Genomic DNA, 23,664 nt, shown 5'->3' with positions numbered 1-23,664 from the left:
TTATTGTTAGAATTAATGGTAACAAAGGTAACCATGTGCCTAAATAGCAATGTGGGATTGTGACTGGAAAAAAGAGATCAATGAAGGATAATTTAAAATATTTGTATAAATAGACATTTTATTAATTCTAGGATATTCTGCTCACCACAGCATGATTCATTTTGTGATAAATCACTTTACATTTGTTACAAAAATACTCAAAGTCTCTGGTGTGCATGCTCAGAGTGAGCATAGTTTGGGGTTACCCTTATGGGCAGATCTGTACTTTTTGCCCATGGTGCCCAACTGTCTTGTCTTGGCTCTTCTTATTTTCAATTGTGACAGGAGTTTAATATGGGGCCCTTTGGCTTGATGCAAATTACTTGATGTCAGGGACTTCATTTGTTGCTTATAAATCTCAGTGGCACCCAGAGACAGTATAAGTAGTGGTGCTTTTCATTTTGCATCACTAAATAAGGTGCCAGGTTTAGTCTTAATCATTTGTCTAACTAGGAAATGCCAGAATACATCAGAAACAGACAACTTTTTTGTTTATTTCAATTAGACAAAATGCAAAGTTTCTGGTTAAACTAAAAAACAAACAAAAAGAAAAAAAACAAACAAATTAACAGATCCCTCCCCCTTTCACAGACAAGACTCATTCTAATTAAGGTAACAACAACAACAGCAACAAAAAGCTCAATTGAGGACCCATTTTCTAATTGGAAAAAAAAGTGTGCAAACATGATTAAAGACTTCCTTCCCCTAAAATCAACGTCCCTTAAAATCCACAAATAAGGTGATTACCCCCTGTTTTTCTTTAATCTTGTGTGATTGACTTCCAGCCAGAATGTTTTGTTTGTCCCCCATGCACTTTGTAGAAAAATCAGTAAAAATTCAACATCCTGTGAAGATCAGAAAACCGGACTTCTTTTACCCAAAAACATCAGATGCCCAGTCAGATGAAGATCACACTCAGACAGAAAAAAAGCAGGGGAGTCTTTGAAGTATCTGTGGTTTCTTTTTTTTGTTTGTTTTTTACTTTTTTTTAAAATATTTTGACAATTTTCTTTAATTATAAATATCAGAATCCAGTTTTTTTCTTAAAAAAGTAGCTTTAATTGAATTTGTTTTTAATTGTATTTACAGCCACTGTCCAGCCATACTCTGCTTGTTATACCAAGGTGTAGGATTTGGCATAGGGGTTGTTGCCTTTTAAGTGGCCTCGAGAGTCCAGTAGTGATTCTTGAGAGCTGCTCATTTTAGCTGCCTGTCCCAGCTCTACTCCTTCTCTCTGAGGTAATGGGGCCACAGCACCAGATTGCCATGACTGTCCTTCTCTTGTGGATGATGATGATGCCTCCATTGGAATAGGCTCCAGAACTGTGGAACACTTCAAGGTTCGACTTTTCTGAGGTTCCAAGCAAGCCTGTCCTAAATTCTGGTCTCTGCTGATGCCTGGGGCCCCTCGATTTAACAAAAAATCCATTCGAAGATAAGGAGGCAAATGAATGAGGTCACCTAAGAACAAAAACAGAATAAACAGGATGTTAGCTCATGGCATAATTACAGTTCCCAGATAGAATATCAATTTCCTCACAAAGTTGGATGGCATGAATCCCATCTGCACAGATCAAGTGATAGAACTGTATTTCTTCACTATACATATGAATAATAGATGCCTTTTTTTTGTTACTGTTTAATCTCTCAAGTCTTGTAATTTAACCAGGAAAATGGAGCCAGTCAGAGTCTTTGGAACATCAGAGCAGAGAAGAAAACTGGATTCACCCTAAAAATTCAAAAACCTGCCTAATATAACAATCAAAACTATTAACATTTGAGTGAAACAAAGAAATAACACAGAGATGGGAATGATGAATAGACAAGAAGCCATATTTCTCACACCTTCTTTGAAGAATGGCAAAGTCTCATTTTGCAGCTATTTTATCTACTACGACTATTACTATTATTAATACTACTATTGCTAGCAGCTAGGTGGCACAATAACTAGTACAAAATGAAATAATAGTAATAGCATCTACTTCTCAGAATTGTTGTGAAGATCAAATGAGAAAATATTTGCAAAGTGCTTAGCACAATATTTGGCACAAAGTAAACACTATATAAATGTTATCTATTAATAAAAATTGTAAATTAAAATAATTCTGAGGTTTCATTGCATAACCAGAATATTGGAAAAGATGATAAAAGATGGAGATCATTATTTTTTTCTGAGGCAATTTGGGTTAAGCAACTTGCCCAGGGTCACAGAGCTAGGAAAAGTTAAATGTCTGAGACTGAATTTGAATTCAGATCTTCCTGATTCTAGGGCCAGTGCTTACTGTGCCACCCAAGTGCTCCAGAATAGTCAATTTTAGAGGGACTGTGGAAAGACAGTCACAATAATACATTGTTGGTGAAGTTACAAATTGGTACAACAATCTCAGAAAGCAATTTGAAATAAATCAAGTGGCTAAATGTTCATATCTTGTGACCTTAATATCCCACTGCTTGGCATACCTCCCCAAGGTAGTCATTTACTTTAATAAAAATTTTTACATGCTTACTAGTTGTTGGGCATAATGAGGTGCTAGAGGTAAAGTATAGAAAATTTAAAATTCCCTTCTTTCAAAACACATCAAAATATTTAGAATAATATTTTTTGTGATAATAAAGAATAAAATAAATGCCAGTTATTTGAGGAATTATGAAATAAGTGATGGTACATTAATATTGTGTGCTGTACTGCAGTGCTATTCTGCTTTAAGAAATGAGCATGATGAATACAGGGAAGCAGAGAAACATATTCATGGACTGATGCAAAACTGGGTGACAGGACAAATATGTTCCAAATGGTACCCTGATTCAACTTCTTTTTCCCCATTCCCAACATAGAACAGACTTATGTTCCTCCTTCTTCCCTCTCGAAATATGGATTAGCTTTCCCTAAAAGAAGACAAAGCAGCTATAGAGATAGGCATGATGATAGGGTTTGTTAAGGGCCTTGGAAGTCCACTGTACACATTTAGGTGGCATCTATCTTATTGTAAGGAGTTGTTGTGAAGTGATTTAATATAATGAAATATTTCAGCTTCCTTTTCCTTTATCTCCATCACTAGAGAAGAAAACTTTCATCTTCTTGGATACCTGAGAGATTAGCTATGTATATACATCAAGGAAACCAGGTCCACCAGGTCTCAGGGAAAGTTTTGTCTTCTTTTGGGCCCCAAATGAATAATATGAATTATGAATCTTTCTAATGCTCCTTGCCCTTTATTTCTCAATGGATATTAATGAGGAACAGTTTGTTTCCACCTAAGAAAGGAGTCTAATATATCTTTCTTGTCCTTCTCTAGGTTAATCTGAGTTTTCTTTCATATTGTCACATTATGATGGACAGAGAGTTCTCTCTTGCACTGTATACCTAACACATAGCCTATCTCCAGACATGTTGTAAGTGCTTAATAAATGCTAGTCACATTGTCTTGCCTTTTATTGATAGATGGAAAGGTACATTCAGTATTGTGCTTTCTTAGGTAGCTCTGATGTTAAATTAGTACCTTTTGCAAATAGTTGATGCCTGAAGACTCTAGTTCACATTTTAGAACTTCCTTCTTCATTGGGTGGGCCCTGAGGCCAACAGGCTTCTGAGGACCGCTATTTTTCCTAATTTAATTGGTACTTATTAGGTAATAGGGTATATCATAGGGAATGGGGGTGCTCTTAGGAGGGCCTTCCTTTTTCCTAGAAAGGGTTTCTTCCAATAGACTTAGCTCCAGATTACATGGCTGGCATTTGATAAAGATAAGGCAGAGAAGATTTTAATCTATACTAATTTCTGGGTCAGATCTGTTTTACTGTTTGTCTCTGGTGTAGCTTCATGGCTATCTAAAGCACAAAAAGTCCCAACTATGTAGAATATAGTAGAATTTCTGGATTCTTGAAGACCTTGGGAGTCATCATATCTTTTACAATAGCCTACCCTGATGACTAGACATGTTTCCGTAGATAGGCAACTTCTCTAAGTGCAGAGAAGTTGGATTTCCACTATATTCTTATTGAATAGCATTCTGGTGTTAGGATATAATAAATGTCCTTTTGTTAATTGTTCAACGTCTTCAAAGTACCTTATTTGACCCCAACAACAAACCTGGATTAAGATAAAAATTATTAAAAGCAATAAGAGTTAGGAAAATAATACACATGATGACTATAACAATGTAAATAGAAAGAACCACAAATCAAATCACAGATCAAAATTAAAACTTAATGTTGAAATATTATAATAAGCAAACAGTCTCATAAAGGAAATTATAGGAAGCCATCTCTTTTTCCTCTCTTATAGAGATTGGGAATTATGCAATGGTGTGAAGATAAATATTTAACAATTGGCTCTTCTAAATTTTTTTTTTCATATAACAGACCTTTAAGATTATTTTATATTATTGACTTTTTCTCTGTCACTATTTTAAGTCCAGAATTCACTAATATAGTAAATTAAGGCCTGAATTAAAGTGTTTTCCAATTTCTTATGTAACAATTTAATAATAGGCTCTTAAGAGATGGTTTGAGTTGGCCCCAGAATACCACTGGGACTATGGGCATAAAATTGCATTTATAGCTAAACTAGAAAAGTAAAAGACATCAATATATATTAATTAAAAAAAACCTATCTGCCTTTTTTCCTATGGAATTTTTCTTCTGAAGTTTTATTTTTTCCCTTTTTTAAAATTGTGAGTTCAAAAATCATTTGGAGTATTACTTTTGTGAGATGGCAAAGGTAAGTCAATCATTTACTTATATCTTGATCAGAACACCTGTCATGTGTTTTCACAACAAGATAGAGGAATGAATAGTTGTAGCTCTTAGTATGTGGGTGGGATACACACTTTTTTGGAGGGTCAAAATATACATTTCTAATGAAATTGATATCTGTAAGTAGATGGGGCTTCATGAACATGCATGTTTATATACATGAACAGATAAATATTTTCCCATTATATTAAGAGAAAGAGAAGCAGAAATAGAAAGCAAAATCCACTAACATTTAACTATCAAAGGATTAGTTAATAGTATGTATATAATTTCAAGTTGAAATTAGATTTAGCATTTTTCTGATTTAATATTAATGTTGCAGTGTAGTAACAAACCTTTTTTGTTATTTCATTCGTCACTCTCAAACTTCAACTTCAAAACATCCTAAATAAGTAATAAGAACTTGATAGAGGTGGTTTGTGTACAAGAATCGTATTTCTATTCCTGGCTTGCTATATGAGATGCTTTATATATTTTTAAAGTACAAAGACATGATGATCTTTCCAACTTGTATGAAGTCTTAACATCTGTTCTGTCATCATTGTTTGTCACCTCTTGCTGAAAACTTAAAGCTTTTATTTGTGAGAAATCTGAAGGAAAACAATTATGCATAAAACTAACTAGTGACATTTTTTTTTGTTTTGCCAGTAGACAGGTTCTAAAAATTAATTCTTGGAATTTCTTCAACTTTTCATTTATGTAGAAGCCACACTGGGGGGAAAACATAGATTTACAAAAATTAAAGTAGTATTGATTTAAACTAAGTATAATACACACATACATATTTACATGTGTGTATATATACATATTTACATATGAATATATGTATACATGCCCCACCCCCCACCCCACCCCCACACCCCCTCTTAAGTATATATATATATAAGAGGAATTCTGTTTTGTGAAGTGGTTTTAGATTTTCTATATGAATCAATATCTTGTGGGAAGCCTTCAGCTATACCTAAGCCATTATGGCACCTTCCCCCCACCCATGATGTAATAACAGGAAGAGACAGGTAATAGAGGTGTTAAGTTGGTAATTTATTAAATGAAGTCCAAAAAAAGTTTTTTTCAATTTTTACAAATTTATGAGGAATGTGAAAAAGATATTGACTGGAATTAGAAGGATAGCTTGAAATGACTGCATTAAAGTTAGCTCTCTAACACATAAGTGAGGCAAGAAGGAACTTCAAGAAGTAAAACCCCTAGATGGTGGATTGAGAAGGAATCAGCTGAGTTCTCCCTAAATCCTCTTCACTACAAACAATTTTAAATTATAACTAAAATAGAGTTCTAGAGTGAAAGGACCAAAAAAAGTTCAGGTAAAACAAATTTCTAGTCTAAGACAATTTAGGAGATTGATAGAAAAAGTCTCTCTCTCTAAGTGGTGGTCAAATCTGTAGCTGCAGACCACTCTCTGACATACCAGCAGCATTGGGAACTTTCAGTCAAAAGATGGTGGTGATCGTATATCAAATAATTGAATGGAATAAGATTGCAGAGGACTCTTCATTAGTGCAAAGGTGCTGGTTCAGAAATCTGTTGCATTGCCCACAAGCAATTCCAGGGCCAAAAGGAGGAACAGCAGTTGTGGTTGCAAAGTACAGAGTACCTGGTAGACATTCCAGGGAGAAGAGGAGTGCTTTTGGTCACTCCCATTGGAATAGAGACCCTGGTCTCAATATGAAGGTAGGAAAATTCTAACAAGTATGGGTGTAGGAGAGTGGGAGATCTGGTCCAAATCCCAGGACCAGTGGGGAACAAGGTCTTTTCTGGGCAAGATCAAAGAATAGACTAAGAGAACAGTGACCACATGTCTTCCTAAATCATACAACCTTAATAGCATTGGAAACCAACATACTCCAGAGGTAGCTCTGAAAATAGCAAGAAAGTCCTGAAACTTAGGACAGTATATGGACCATGGGAGCAAAGACCAAGTTTAACATGAAGTTAAAAATCAAGAAAGAGGTTTTCAAGAAGTCATTAACTATAGTAAAAGTCTTAAAGAAAAATGTAAATTGAATATAAGTCAAACAAGAACTGAAAGAGCTCAAAAAAGAGTTAAAAAATCAAATTAAAAATATAAAGGGGAAATTGAGCAAGCAAATGAAAATGATGCAAGAAAAACTACAAAAAGATAACAATAGCTTCATAAGAGAGGCACAATAAATACTGAAGGAAATAATATTTTATAAAACAGAATTGACCAAATAGTAAAAGAGGGAAAAAAATCCACTAAAGAGAATAAAATCTTAAGAATCAGAATTAGTCAAATAGGAAAGAAGGTATAAAATCTTACTAAAAATAATTCTTGAAAAGTTAGAATTGGTCAATGAACTCTATAAGACACCAAGAAATAACAAAAAAATGAAAACAATGGAAAAATAAGATATGAAATATATCATAAAAAACTGGCCCAAAAATAGACTGAGGAGAGATAGTATATAAATTATTGAACTATCTGAAAGCTATGAGCAAAAAAGAACTTATTTCATCATATTTCAAAAAAAATTATCAAGGAAAAATGCCCTTATACCTTAAAATCAGATGGCAAAATAGAAATGGAAAGAATACAGTAATCACTTCCTAAAAGAGATCCCAAAATAAAAACTTCCTCTTGGGAGGAAACATTGATTGAGGGAATATGTAGTCAAAAGCAAAAGACTTTTGAGTGGAACAGAGGGAAAAGAGAAAGAGACTAGAAAAATAGGAGAGGGGGGAATACAGTTAGCAATAGTAATTGTGAAAAAAAATTTGAAGCAAGTTTCTCTGATAAAGGCCTCATTTCTTAAACATATAAGGATCTTAGACAAAGGACCATTCCCCAACTGATAAAATAATAACAAAATCGATATCTATATGATATTGATTGGAGAAATGCAAGTTGAAACAATTCTGAGATACTACCTCAGACCTATTAGATTAGCTAATAGGCTAGAAGAGAAAATTGACAAATGTTGGAAGAAATGTGAGAAAAAATAAGACATTAATGAACTGTTGGTGGGATTGTGAACTGATTCAGCCATTCTATAGAGAAATTTGGAACTATGCCCAAAGGACTATAAAACCATGCATATCCTTTGACTTAGCCATGCTATTATTAGCTCTGTAATCCAAATTTTTTTTCCCCTGTGGCAATTGGGGTTAAGTGACTTACCCAGAGTCACACAGCTAAGAAGTGTTAAGTCTCTGAGACCAGATTTGAATTCAGGTCCTCCTGACTTCAGGGGTGGTGCTCTATCCACTGCACCACAGCAAAAGAGGTTTTTAAAAAAGGAAAAGGACCTATCCATATAAAGAATATTTATAGCAGTACTCCATCATTTGGGGAATGGCTGAATATGTGTTGGCATGTGATTTTGATGGAATACTATTGAGCTATAGGAAATGATGAGCAGGATTCTCTTGGAGAAACCTGGAAAGACTTCCATTCCTTCATGCAAAGGGAAATGTACTAAGTACTAAGTAACAGCAATATTGTGAGATGACCAGCTGTGAATGACTTGGCTATTCTTAATAATGCAATGATCCAAGACAGCTCTGAAGGACTTATGATAAAAAAAAAATGTTATCTGTCCCCAAAGAAGGAAATGATTGTGTCTGAATGCAGGTGGAAGCATCTTTTTTTTTGAACTTTATATTTCTTGCATTTTTTTGGAGGATGAGGTTTACTTTTTTTTCACAACATGATTTTGCATGTACCTTCTTAATGGGGAAAAGGGATTAGGAGGGAGGAGTTTTTTCTGTTTATATTGCCATGTATATCCTTTTCTTGACTCTGTCCACATAACTATCCATAAATTTATAGAAATCTTTACATGTTTGTTGTATTCATTACATTTATAATTTTTTAAAGCATAAAAGTATTCCACTATATTTGTGTACCACAATTTGCTTAGCTATCCCCCAATTGCTAGGCATATACTTAGTTTCTAGCTTTTCATCACTGCAAAAAAAGAGCTGATATTTCTTCTTATTGATGGACTTCTTGGGGTTTAAACTCAATTATGAATCCTCTGGGTTGAAAAAATATGGGCATTTTGGTGATTTTTTATCTGCATGATTTCAAATTGCCTCCCCAAACAATTTTACTCTTTCATAGTGTCTAATCTTTAATGTACATCCACAATATTGACTTTTCCACTTTTTTGTCATCTTTCTCAGTTTTCAAGATATGAAACATCTCAGGGTTATTTTGATTTTAATTTTTCTAATTATTTGTGATTTGGAGCATTCTTTCATATAGTTATTTGTAGTTTGCAGTTCCTTCTTTGAGAACTGTTTATTCATGTAAATTGAGCAATTTATCTACTGAGGAATATTCTCTGTATTTTATTATATTAACACACCATGTATATGTAAAACACAACATTCATATATATAAACATATATGTAGTCATACATTATGTGTTAGTTTTTATATATCTTGAATAGTATACCTCATCAGAAAAATTTGATACAAAATTTTTCCCCATTTAATTTATTTTTTTTATCCCAGTTGCATTAATTTTGTGCCAAAGCTTTTTAGTTTCATTTAATTAATTAATTTAAATTTCATTTAATAAAGTTATTTATCTTTAATCTTTTGTATTTGCTTCTATCCTTTTTTTTTTTTTTTTTTGGTTAAGGCTGCATCTGCTAATATCTGGGAGAGGTATGTGATTTACATTTCTTCTAATTTTTATTATAGTATATCTTTAATTTAAGATTATATATCCATTTAAATATTAAGATTGTATCTATTTTGAATGCATATGGAACATGGTATATCTCTTTTTATTGAATTATTTAGCCAATTTATATTTAAATTATCAATGCTAGGTTTCTATTTTCCTTTATTCCTCTCCAATATTCTTTCTCCCTCCAAATTAGAGACTTGTCTTTCTTACTCTGCAAGTACAGCATAATTTAATTTCAAATATTTTAGCTTAAGATATTTTAACTTTAGCAACTTTATTCTCCCCAGTTCTCTTCCCTTTACTGTAAGACGTCTCCCTTCCCTTTTGTATAGAGGTGAATAAATATTTTCTACAAGTGAATAATCCCTAATTTTGGAGTTTTTCCTTATTTTCTTTCTGTTTTTTCTTTTATCATTTAATTCTTTCATCTTTTTTCCTACTTTATTTAATCAAGTACAATTCTTTTCTCTCACTTTGCCTTTTAGTTTCATCAATTAATGTGCCTTTTTCTGAAAATATTTTGTTTTTTCATTCTCTTCATTATTGATTTTCTCTTTGGATTTTTATTTTTTGATTCATGACTCAAATAGCTTATAACTTATTTAGTCATTCTTTAATCTCTGTATTCCTCAAATTTTTAGATACTTATTTTTTGTTTTCTCTTCTTAAAAATTCCTGTTATTGCTCTTTATCTTTCTTCTTTTCTTTTTATGTTATGATTGACTCTTAGAAATATTAATTTCTGCAGGTGATAGAATTTAGCCCATGGTAGGAATTTTATATATCTCTCATTGTCTTGTTCATTATTGACCAATGCCTTTCTCTAGGTCCTTCTTTCCTATTTTCTTTAAAATCTCTTTCCTGCATCCATACTCTCTCACTCTACTGGAAATTAGGTGCCAAAAGATGTTCTAAATCCCCTTCTCATGGGCCAGGATGAGTGTTCTAAATCCCAGATTCCATTAATGGAATAATATATTCCATTAATGGAATATCCATTAATGGATAATATCCATTGTTGAAAAAATCTCCATCTCCCTTTATGGAATCTCACTCTTTTGTAGAAACATTCATCAGTATCAATCCCTTCAACTATTGAAATTAGATCTTCCTTCTTTGTTTCCTCCTTTTAAAATCCCTGACTTTGTCTCCTAGTTCATTCTCTTATAAGCTCTGAGAGAGTATAAGGGATATTTTTTCTGTCTTGTTAGTCTTTGATTTGAATGCCTCACATCAGGTACTGCCCTCTATATTCTCACCTCCCCTTTTTATATGGCATCTTATTCCATAATTCAGTTCCACAATACATTTTTATTTAATTTAGACAGAATTTTGTAAGGTTTGGTTCTCAATGTTTCAGACTGTTTTTTTCCCCTCTACCATCACTTCCCTTTACTTGTACTTTCACTCTTGTCTACTTATCTCCTTATGGACATTTAAAAAGAAATTTGTTGTTATTTTGTTGTTGTTATTGGTTGCACAAAGCTCTTCATGACTACTCTTCTAAATAGTTAATTATTATGAACATGGGCCACATTTTACAAATCTGTTTTATATGCTTGCTGATGTTATACTTTCAGGGACTAATTACTTTTTGTATCTATATCCATAGGATCTAAGCACAAAGTCTGGCACAGAAAAATTATTTAATAACTTCTTAATTTAATGATTAGGCATTATTTAAATATTATATTATTTATACATACATCACATAATTAGTCTAATCATTATTAATTAATTTCATTAACTGATTACCATTACCCTAAATGAAGGTGAAGGAGAAGCCAGAATTGATTCAGTGGAGATGAATAATTATCATAGATAGGCACAACACTACTATATTTGTACTCTGCATAAATACAGAAAAATATTGAGTACATCTGGCTTCCTTGTCCTCTCCTGAGTACTGATAATCAGCTTTATTCTCCTCCAAGCCTTCCTTTTTCCAAGTAATAGGAACTTATGAGGTCTGTATAGCTCTCTACATGTATAGATCAAGAAAATAGTAGTAAGGATTGAGACTTACTAGGGGTTGCCTTGAAAAATTTTACATAAAGAGCACATGATTTGTTTACATATATGTAAAGTACTTCACAAATCTTAAAGTATTATATTACCTTTAGAATTTCATCAGTATAGTGAATTTGTTTGGAGCAAATTCTCCTTGCCAATGAAGCTTGATATCTGTTTAAATACTTAGTCTTAAAAAGGTGAGTGTAGCACTGTCAGTAGATGTCAAAGACAGGATTGAATTAAGGTCTTCTTGATTCTAAGAATGATTATCTGCTCATTTCTACATTCTACCTTTCTTTCCATATTACTTATTAAGACTGTTATTGCCATCATCCCTCTTATATTTAAAGAAATTGAATTTTATTATCCTTTGATTATCTTTCCCCATTGTATATAAATCCTACCAATGTCCCATACTTACATGGAATACCTTGTTAAACAATGCTAGCTATGAAAAATTCTAGAAAAAATATAGCCCCTCTCAAATCTCAAATAGACTATCCTCTACTCAAGAGGCACACAAATAGAAAAATACATGAAACCATCTTTCTTTGCCATTTTTGGCACATACCTTCAGTCATTTAGGATTGCTCTTTGTTCAATTAATAAAAATGTATTTTTATCATGTTTTTTATAGAATTCAGTAAAATGGCCTTCAGACATCAGAACAGAAAAATAGTTATTTTAAAGCAAAAATATATTTTAGAAACAGAATCAATAAAACTTTTAAAAATGAGCAAAGGAGAAATAAAATATATTCAACAGGATGGTCTAGATCTAGCTACTATAGTAATTTAGATTAATCTCTGTGCCTCTCTCTAGTCTCTTCTATCTCTGCCTGCCTATCTCCAAACCTTCATATCTATATCTATATCTATGTATCTCAATGCCCAAATTATAGTCAGATAGTTATATAGTTAAGTATTTTAAGCTTTGGTCCACTTGATAAAATAATCATTCCAAATATTGCATAACCAGGAATGTACTTTCCCTCCAATTCTCATTTTGATCAATGGACAAAAATTTTCATAAATTAGATGTAATAAACTTCAGTTTTGATTCATCAGCTGAATTTGTGAATTTTTTTATTCACTTGTTTTGTTTGCTTGTTCGTTATGGAATAGCTTATTCTAAACATCCAAAATAACCATGAAATAAAAGTCAAAAATCAAGCTTTCCCCAAGAATGGTTAAATACATTTTCTTACCTGGCCGATGTGCCTTTGGAACTGCCATATTCATTACTCGTCCTCCATCCTGAGGTTTAGGGGGAGATGCAGTAAATCTGCAGATTCCTGATTCTGAAGGGGTGCTGGAGGTCAGACTGTCTGTGTACTCATTAGTCCCTGCCGTTAACTGTTCTGAAGATGTGTCTGATATGAAGCATTCTGTAATGGTAAACTTTGCATGTCTTAATTGTTCTTCCATCTTGGCATGTTCATAGGCTCTTGCTAATTCTTCATAGGTAGAAGAGGCACTTTCTGTGGAAACCATGCTACTTCTTGCTCGATCTAGGCAAAAGATAACAAAACTTTTGATGATCTTATATTACAGATAATATATTAATCTTTCATAGAAATGCAGATAGATATGAATGACAGGGAAACATGTAAATAATCTCTATGCTTTTCATGGCAGACTTAATAAATTGTAGTGAATTAATGAACCATTTCATTCACATAATAAATATTTCAATATAGTCTAACTCTTCTGTGATCAGAAGATTCCAGGCTAAAAGCTTTCCTAATTTAATGATGACTCTTTTAACAACTATCTTTTAATTAAAAAAAATTAATGCTTCATCATAGCAGAGTAGTAATCATGAGTTCTTGAAGGCTCTGACAGCAAAATAAAACTTTGGCAGGATCAGTGACAGATAATGCCTATATTTCGGAAGAGTGGCCTAGTTAAATTTGGAGCTAGAGTAGCTGTAACATAATGATTTTTTTTTGGGGGGAGGGATATAGCTATTCTTTACATGATGCATGAAAATGAAGATTGGCTGTAATGTATATAGGTAAAGGAATCAAATGACAAATTCCTGAAGTATTGAAATTAGAATGATGTCTCCTATCTATAGTCTACTTCTGAATTAACAAGGATATACTTTTTAACTAGCATGAGCAAGAAGAGTGCTACTGATTTTCTTCTCAAGAGTTCTAGCTAAGGAAGGAGGAAGTAAGTGTGATTAATAATGCATTTCTGACTTGAATAATATGCTTGGGTATTTCAAATAGTTTTTTTTTCTGGGAAAGCTGATTATCATACTCTTGTATTTATCTTCATATTTTTGGACTCATTTTATTGGCTAGATTACAAAAAAGAAAAATGTCTTAATTTTTAAATAAAAGAATTACTAACTGTTCATTGAAACTATGTATTTTAATTTAATTTTTGAATCTACTTTCACAAAATTCTCTGAAAGTTACTTAAGAAGAATCAGCATTTATAAAAGAAAATTTTGTGATAAAGTTCCTCCCTGTTTGTACTTTATTGTACTTTATTTTGGAAGATATTTATTTGTAAAGTTCAAGTTGTACATTCAAATTACCCTTATTTTGAGTTCTATTTATTTAAAATATTTAAAGGAATAAAAATGCAACTTAACAAAAATATTTAGTACCCAGTGAGCACTATTCTTTGATGTTTTTTCCTGGAAGTGAATTCTTTGGGATAAATGATTATGGGGAATGGTTTATTAATAATTAAAACTACTTTAAAATTTAGTTACTTTCTGAGTTAATCCAATTCAGAAGGTTTGCATTAAATGCTGAGAGTAGGCAAATAGTCTCAGAGATCAAACATTACTCTTGTGAGTTAGCTTTCACTGTAGAAATATATATGAAAATCCTGAAGACCAACAGAAAAATGTATAGTTATATGGGACTACTTTTTTTTTTTTTTTTTCCCAAAAAATTGTTTCCTTTTGTTTATAATGCTACTGTCTTTTCCCTAAACTGGAAACCCATCTCTGGGTCCTTGTAAAAATATTTAAGCAAAATAGACAAAGCAAATGTATCTCCATTCTATATTTTAAATCCTCTACTTCTCTTTTGAGAAGACAATGCTATTTTTCCTTATTGGTTTCAATGGGCATTTTTAATTTAATTTTATATTTCCATAGAAAACTTTAAAAGGGGGAAGGAGGAAGAGTGATCATCCTTGTACTTTTAGAAAAACTCTATGGCACCTATGTTTCTTTTCTTGATCTACTTTGTAGTGGTTATTCAGTCTTGACTGCAAGATTTAAAAAATGTGGTCATGAATGGACTACAAATTGCTTTGGAATTTTCAAGTTCTCTTTAAGATCATGTTGAAAAACAAAAACAATTTGTGGATCAAATATTGTTATTTCAGTTTGGTTGCAATATACTATGGTTACTGAGAGTCAAAGAGCAGCAGAGCAATGGTATTCATACCTGTGTCTTGTGAAGGACTGACACTGTAACTATCACTTTCTTTGTCCACTGATCCTGTGACTCTCGGGGTTGGTAACCTCCAATCAGTAGTGAGAGTGTGTGCTGAGATGGTGGGGTGGGGCCTATTGAGAGTCCATTGACTGGCATATCTGTTCCGAGTTGTGGGTCCACCCTTTGCATTTCTCCTCGTTGTTGGATCTGTAAAGAGCAAAACCACAAAGAAAAAGAAGTGGTTTTAATCCCAGAAAGAACTTAAGAGCTCAAAAAGGAGCTTAAAAATCACATGAGAGACAGAAGAAAAATGGGGATAAAAAATTAGAGTGATGCAAGAGAATTTATAATTTACAATGGTATTGTTTTTATTATTTAATTCTCTGAATTAATTATTTACTATATTATATTTTTCTAAAGAATTTCTTTTGATTTTTGTGGGTTTATTATTTAGTTCAAATTTTTAATTGTGTAAATTAGTATCCTATACTTTGGATTTTCTCAGTATACTATTATGTCTTCGAGAAATAGGAATAATTTTTAATATTCTTTTTTGGGTATTATTGCTATTATTATATCAAATAATAGTGGAAAAGTTGTATCCTCTATTGATTGAGAAGACTTTTAGTATGTCCACCCTGTATATGATGCTTAATTTTGGTTTTAGACATTATTCATGGGCAGGTAGGTAGAGCAGTATTGGAATACTGGATTTGGAGTCAAGAAATGCAAATCTGGTCAGGTACCAGCTGTTTGGCTGTGAACAAATCATTTGCCATAGTTCATCTCATTTTTATATCTATAAAGTGAGCTGGGGAAGAAAATGGTAATCACCCCAGTACCTTTGCTAAGGACATCTCAATTGTCACAGTCAGATGTCACTGAAAAAATAGCTGAACAACAATATCAACATTAGTCATGATAATAAAAATTACCATACTTTTTTGTGTGGTTTTTTTACGAGAGTATAATTTTTTCCCTCAATATATTTTCATTTTCTAAAAATATTCAGAAAATCATGTGGTTTGGGATGTTTTTGTTTGTTTTATTATTATGTTGAATATTTTCCTAATGCTGGATTATCTTTACAACACTTGTATATATTCAATGTCATCATAATGGTTTATTGGATAAATTTCTGTAATCTGATAGCATTTAAATGTTTTTGAATCAAGATTATTATTATTATTTTTTTTTTTTTGAGGCTGGGGTTAAGTGACTTGCCCAGGGTCACACAGCTAGGAAGTGTTAAGTGTCTGAGATCAGATTTGAACTAGGGTCTTCCTAAATTCAAGGCTGGTGCTCTATCCACTACGCCTCTAGCTGCCCCCTGAATCAAGATTCATTAATGATATTGGTCTCTAGTTCTTTGCTTTATACTTTTCTGATTTAGATATTAGAACTATATTTGTCTCATAAAAGGACTCTATTGGGCTGCCTCATTTCTCAAATTTTGTGAATAATTTGTAACACTGCTTTTAATTAAAAAATTGATAGAAGTCATCTCAAAATTGATCAGCACCTAGAATTTTTTTTTTTTTTAAAGATTCATCTATAGTTCTTTAAAGTGAATTGTTGCTTTTTCTGAGACTGAGTTTTATTTTGGTCTTCTTTTGGGGGGGATTTCACATGTTTGTAGGCATTCTTCTGTTTCTTTTTGTATTGTAATCTTTGCTATCTTATGCAGAATAGGTTCATATGTATAGTAGAAATTCTTTCTACTTTTTCTTGTTTTATTTGATTTCACTTTTTTAATCGATTGTTTTATTGATTTGATTTTCTGCTCTCTTCTTTTTGATCAAATTGGATTATCAATTTTGTTATTCTTTTCAAAGTAGCAGATATTATTTTTAATTATTTCCATAGCCATTTTGGTTTTCAATTTATTCCCCTAATTTTCAATATTTTTGTTTTGATTTTTAAAATTATTTGTTCCCTAATTTTAAAATGTGCTTTCAATTCATTATTTTCTATTTTGTTAATACATCTTTCTAGGGATATAACCCATTACCATCTACACCTTTCAACCACTAAAAGCAGCATCTCATAAGTTTGTGTATGCCTTCCTCCCTTAATTTGTAATTTTCTGTCACATAATTATAATTATTTTATGATTTATTTTTTATTTGGTATTTGATTTTTAAGTCTCCAATTTGGATCTTTTTTGATTTATGCTTCTTGAATTGATTTAATTTTTTTATTGTGTTCTCATATGTAAATAATTTATTTACTATATCTGCCTTTTTACATTTATTTGCAATATTTTTATCCTTTCCTCAAAAACTCTCTAAAATATGAATTGAGGTTAAAATAGATAATAACACAATCAGTGAAGACCTCAATATTCTCTAAAATTTGGACAAATTTAACAATGGACACAGTAGATAGAGCTCCAACTCTAGAGTCAGAAAGACCTACGTTCAAATTCAGGGTTAACTACTTACTGGCTGTATGAACCTGAACAAGTCACTTAACCCCATTTGCCTCAGTTTCCTCATCTATATAATGAGTTGGAAAAGGAAATAGCAAAGCAGTGCAGTATTTTTGCCAAGAAAACACCAAATAGGGTCAGAAAAAATCTGATATTACTGACACAATTGAATAACAACAAGTAGAAAGGAAAACAAAACAGAAAAATATGAAATTGAATAAATTAGTTGAGAAATTTGGTTCAAATACTTATAATGACTTATAATTGTTAGTGTTTCCCAACATTATGAATATTTGTAAAAATTCCATATTGTGTTGAGCACAAAAATATTGCAAATAAATGTAAAAAGGCAGATACAGTAAATAAATTATTTACATATGAGAACACAATAAAAAAATTCTATGAAAGAAGATTTTATGAATCAGAGGTTATGAAACTAAAGCCATATCATGTGAACTAGCATTCTGTTCTGTCTTTTATTTCATTGATTTTACTTTTTTGTAGTTGCTGAAGCTTCTATTTTTTTGGAAGTGACTGTTTTCCTGGTAAGTATAGAAAGCTATAGATCTGAGTTCACCATTATTTACTTATCAAGTGCTTTTTCTTCCATATTATGCATATTTTGAAAGCTTTAAGGTCAATATATATGTTTCAGTTAGTTTATACAATGTAGTTAGATAATCATATAAAATAAGATCTTTAAGAAATCTTGATTAAAAATTCAGGACTTATGATAGAGATATTCATTATTTTTTTCATATCCTCCACAAAAGGCTATAATGATTCTGATGGCCAACCCATAGTATTTACTAATAGAGAGAATAGTCAGTAAATGAAAGGGAAATAAAACCATCAGGCCAGTCACTAGCGTAGCATGATATTACAAGTCAACCTAAAGAATAATTACATCTATGTCTAGGTGAAAGTACTGGAAAAGTGTGTCTAACATGCAATTATATAGGTATATTGCTTCATATCTTAATTATTGCATGTATGAATACACTTGTTTATTATTTAGCTGCTATTTTATTTTTACAATGTTCTGTTATATAATCATGGCTATTATACATAAAGGTGAAAGTCCAAATTCTTAAGAGATGTGGGGTGGGGTACCTCTAAAAAGTCCCTATTACATGTAGGTCTCTGTTAAATATACACATATACATATGTGTGTATGTATGTACAGAATGTCCCAAAAGTTAGTGCAGTTTTAAGCTATTAAAAACTTTCGAACTAGTCTAATTTTAAGCTATTTAAACTTTAAAAATTTAAAATGGCACTAAGACTTTCACAAATGTTTTTGCTTGCATTTTATTATCAAAGAGGGCCAAAGGAACTATATGGGGTCAAGATCAAGTACAGTGTGACTGTGGCTGATAATACCTATACAGATTGGAAGGCTCTATCAGAAGTCAGGCACAAATACTTTGACCATTTGGAAGGGAGAAGTTTCTTGATTTGTGAATTTCACATTTCTTTTGAGCTACCAAAATTCTTTGCTCAGAGCACAGCACCTTCTTTGTTATGGGCATACTATCTTCCAAATGAACAATTAGCTGACTAAGAAGGAATCCCACCAAAATCCTGCTGTTAAATGACTAAGAGAAAGATTCTACTGTGATTGTCACAGGGCAACCTATTTCTTCTTTATAGAGATGGGCAATAGAGGCATACTTCAATTTCTGGGCAGTTAAGTTTCTTTTGTCATATAACCTGAAAAATTTCAGTCAGTTCTTATAGTAGTAGAGTAGTAGACTGCCTGCCTTGTCAATCTCAAATGGAATAGAATCAGTATTAGACTCTTTTTCCTCATGAGAACTGCCATCTAATATTCAACTAGTATTTCTATTGGAAATTGGATTAGTGAAGGATTGACTTCAATCTGAGGTAAAATATCAATGATTTCAAAATTAGTTGACGATAATCTGTTGAGAACACTGAAATTGGTCACCCCAACTTTCAGGTCATTATCGCTAAATAGTATTGAATAGCTGAGGTGCACCAAAGGTCTTTGGCCAATAAATAGCTTTCAGGATATTATAAAATGTATTGTATTGTTGCTATCAATATTAAACTGAATTTTATCTGCCTTCTTACTAAGCCAAGAATCTTCCATCTCTTTAAATTTTGCTGGTACTTTACTTTTGATAGTACTAAATGATGCTTTAAAAAAAAAAAAGAGGGATAAAATGGGGGAGCTAGATAACGCAATAGAGTGCCGGCCCTGAAGTCAGGAGGATGTGAGTTCAAATCTGACCTCAGACAGCTGTGACCCTGGGCAAGTCACTTAACCCCAATTGCCTCAGCAAAAAAAAAAAAAAAAAAAAAAAAAGAGAGATGAATGAACTATCTTTCTGGTAGACCCTGTAGAGTTTTAGTTTTTTATTTAGTAGCTTTTATATTTTTCCATCATTTTCATTAAACTGATAATTTTCCAGATGAATAAATATGATGCTATACATCAAATATTTGAAGGCTACCTACTCTTTTTTTATTCTACTATTACCAACAATGTGTTGGCTTAGCTTTCCCTCTGAGACAGCAACAAACGATTCATTCAAAGAAAAAGGACTCCAATACATTGGCTTTGAATCTTCTGATTGCTGTAAAGCCTTTAGGCTGTCACTTTTGTTAATGTGAATGTATGCTTTGGAGAGGATGATTATGAACTGTTATGGCACTCCATGCCATTCACCATCTTTATCGCCATTACATCATATTTGTTTCTTTCTTATAATGCTAAATGTCAATATTTGCTGTAAGCGTGAATTCTTGAAATTTTATATTTAAATAAATAGATAATTAGGTAAATATAAGACAATTTTAGTGATAAGAAGGTCATGAGACTGTTCAGTAGTATGTGACTTATTATTGCTATTTCCAACTTTATTCCTCCTAAGGATTCCCTGTCATGTCTAATAATTTGATGACTTGTGGCTACTCTAGTGTTAAAGACACCCAATCACAAGCTTATCCTCTTTTGGCACATCGTTGATGAAGATCTCCAAGTCTTCATACATTTTTTTTTTTTTTTTTTTGATCTCACAGGGTTGGTCATGGTGAGAACGCATACACTGATGATGATGACATGGTATTTTCCTGCAAGCAGCAACTGCAATTGACATGAGCCTTTCATTCACTTCTTTTAATAGACATACACACTTGTTGATTTGATTGATTTGATTAGATTTGATTGAGAAATCTGTACCAGCTTCATGGCACTCCATATATCTGTGGACACATGTGCATACAGCTCTTACTTTGGTAAGCTGGCCTTCATTTGCCTGCCTTCTTTCACTCAGGACTGTTGTTTGGAAGTGATATCTGCTAGTTCTTTTACAACAAGATCTGTTCATCTTTCAGGTATTCTAGATTTCTTGCATATATGTTCCATGTACCAATGGTGAGTAAAATCACCTTTTAAAAAAGTTTTGTATGTATTTTTGTCTTTTGATTATCTGCTGAGGTAAGTGAATAAGGGATAGGTAAAATGGACAATTTTTTGGGCTCTTTTTCTAGCTTCATGCCAGCAGGTGAACAGCACAGTCCTTAAGAAGTCTGGCAACCTGGAAAAGCCTGAGAAGTTATCAAATCTCAGTTCTTCAGTCCAGTGAGAATACAACCCTATGGCCTGGGCTAATTGTATGTGATTCTAGCTTCCAATGAATCTGCACTCATAGCTTCATCACTACTCTGTTGCCACAGAACTTAGAGATAAGTAAAATAGTAAAGTAGTGATATAGTAAAATAAAAATGAAATAAAAATAGTTAAGTAGTAAAATAATGAAATTGTGAAATTATTGAATAGTAAAATAATAAAATAATAAAAATGGCATGGGTGAGGACTTTTGCTTGCTCAAACATTAGATTTAAGTTAGGCAGAATTGTGCAAAATTATCAGCCTCGCTTTCTCTTGCAGAGTCATTGGAATCCAGTGGCAAAATAAAAATCAAGACAACTGGAAATGGCTGTGGATGTGGCTGATAACCTTGGCATCTTCACTTTCTGACCAAGCTTTAAGCATTCTATAGAGCCTATTTCTGCCACCCTCATGTCCATTGTTCTACATCTCTCTATTTCACAGAGGTAGTCTTCACATGCTTGGAGCAGATAGCCCCAACTTATTAATAGGTTTGAGGCCTATTGGCTACTTATTGTCAAACTGGTCTAGACCATTTGCTCAGAGAGGTTTAGCAGGGTGTGGCCCTGAGCATACTACAGCTTCTTGAAGCCACAGGTGAGATCTAGGTGGCAGGTAGACAATGAAGGTGGATGAGGAGCCCTTAAAAGGACTCAATTGCCTTCACGCTAGAAGTATTAATTCTCCTTGAACATCCCACGCACTCTATCTTTGAGAGATTAGATGTGTGTGTGTGTATACATATGTGTATATATATTATACATACATACACATATATGCAAATAAATTGTCATTTGTATCCATGTACATTAAATGTGTATATATACATACATGTGCATGTAAATATTTATTTGTGTTTATGTATAATTTGTAAATTCACTCACCTTAGAATTCCCTGTATTAATATATTCCTGTCTATAGGCATAGATACATACAAATGCATATATTCTATATAATATATATGCATGTATACATATACACATATATATGCCATGCATATAATTTAAGAAAAAATCTTACTAAATGTATTCTTTCTATGAAAATAAAATGTAAATACTCTAGTATAGAAAGAAGAACATTTATTTTGTCTTTTGTAATAATAATATCTTTCCCACACAGATAATATGTTTTATTTAGTACTTACTAGTTCCTGGTCGGGCATCAGAAACATCCACTAATGGCCCAGTGGCTTGAGACACAGACTGGTAATGGACTGTATGAGTCACTGTCAATGATTTCTGCTTGGATGCTTCACCAAAGTCAGCATCAGTCAATAGGACTGTTGATCGGTCATCTATAAAACATTAATAATTTTTTTATGTTTTTAAATGCTTGTTTTAATATTTAAGTATGCTTTTAAAAAAAAGAAACAGGACTCATTTAACTTTTCATATTGGCACAAATGTTAACATTAGGTCAAAGAGGATAAAAGCATGAATATGTAAAGTGCAAACATTTTAAATGTTTTCTTTCAACCAAATTATTAAAACATTTAAAATGCTATAATAAAAAAAGCTTATCAATAACAACATAATCATCAATAAAGTGATGTCAACTTTTCTAAAATTCTTTTGAAAATAGAATCTATGGTTGATTGTAAGCAATAGGAGTACATGAATTTTCAAGTTATTCTTTTCCCTTTGGGTTTTCTTCCTTTTTTTGGATTAAGTAAACATTATTTTTTGGTCTCCAGTTCTAGATGCCCATGTAATATAGCCATGAATGTATATATTTGACAAAATCATCTTTGATTATTCAGATACCATCAATTAATATGACATTGCGATATATTAAAAGAGGCATAGCTTCAAAAAATAAAAAAAAGCATTAAGTTCTCTGTACTTTTCCCTTTATATCAAGTGGTAAAGTAAAATGTGTCCAATGGAATGTGACCAAGATGGCTTATGTCATATTGGTTGAAGGAAAAGAAAATCTTTATCATGGATAAGGAAAAAATCAAGGTGGACAAGATTGATGTTTTAGGGAGTTTGAAGGAAAATGGGATCAGATTTAATTTATTTGACTTTAGAGGACTCAAAACAAAACAAAAATTGAAGCTTTTCCTATTATGAGCAAAACTTGTTCTAGGTACTTGTAAAAAGTACTTAGTAAGGTAAGGTATGTTGGAAAATGTGATAATCCTTTGAGGCCACCAAAGAATCATTTACTAAATGATTGAGTCATAGCCTAGACTTTGTTTTTTTCAAACTATCAACATGACAATCAACTAAGTTTGTTAAGTTAGTTATGGTAATGAATACTTTTATTACTGCTCTAGTCCCAGATCTTCTGAAGCAAAAAACCAGGATAGTCTCAGGTTCCTGAAAATGTCACATGGTAAAGTCAAGGATAAGAATATAAAATCATTTTGTCATCTTTACATTTCATTGGGGCATCAAGGGAAAAGGAGCAGAAACACCACAAATCCATCTAAAACTATATCAAAGTTATTCCAGAGGAGCTCCAGTGGCAAGTCTTCCTATTCATCATAAAGTTAAGCTCAAGAAAGAGAGCCTCATGAACTTGCTGGCTAAGAGGATTTTTGGTTCTAGGATATGAGGAAGTTTATAGTCCCTTGCTAAATATTAATTCTATCAGTCATCTCAATACAAATTATGCTGAGTGAACTATAAGGCTTCTGGTAAAGAGGTGAATTAAAATAATTTTTATTCTTTTTTGGGGGAGTTATACTGCAATG

General features: G+C 32.3%; 1 protein-coding gene across 3 annotated transcripts in view; it reads right to left on the bottom strand.

Moving 5' to 3' along the window:
• Positions 1-1,074: 1,074 nt before the first annotated feature.
• DSCAM (DS cell adhesion molecule) overlaps positions 1,075-23,664 on the bottom strand; it is a 750,733-nt gene continuing 728,143 nt past the window's right edge. For 2 of the 3 annotated variants that reach the window (XM_074300489.1, XM_074300490.1), the window contains 4 exons: positions 22,111-22,260; positions 14,905-15,102; positions 12,694-12,996; positions 1,075-1,500 (listed from right to left, as the gene is read on the bottom strand). In XM_074300489.1, the coding sequence (XP_074156590.1) occupies positions 1,154-1,500; positions 12,694-12,996; positions 14,905-15,102; positions 22,111-22,260 (998 nt within the window). In that variant the 3' untranslated portion in view covers positions 1,075-1,153. The remainder of the gene's footprint in view (positions 1,501-12,693; positions 12,997-14,904; positions 15,103-22,110; positions 22,261-23,664) is intronic. The other variant, XM_074300491.1, reaches the window with a different exon arrangement.

Source organism: Sminthopsis crassicaudata, chromosome 3 (assembly GCF_048593235.1).
Source record: "Sminthopsis crassicaudata isolate SCR6 chromosome 3, ASM4859323v1, whole genome shotgun sequence".
In the NCBI taxonomy this organism is placed as follows: Eukaryota; Metazoa; Chordata; class Mammalia; order Dasyuromorphia; family Dasyuridae; genus Sminthopsis; species Sminthopsis crassicaudata.
This window is presented reverse-complemented; position numbering and strand designations above follow the sequence as displayed.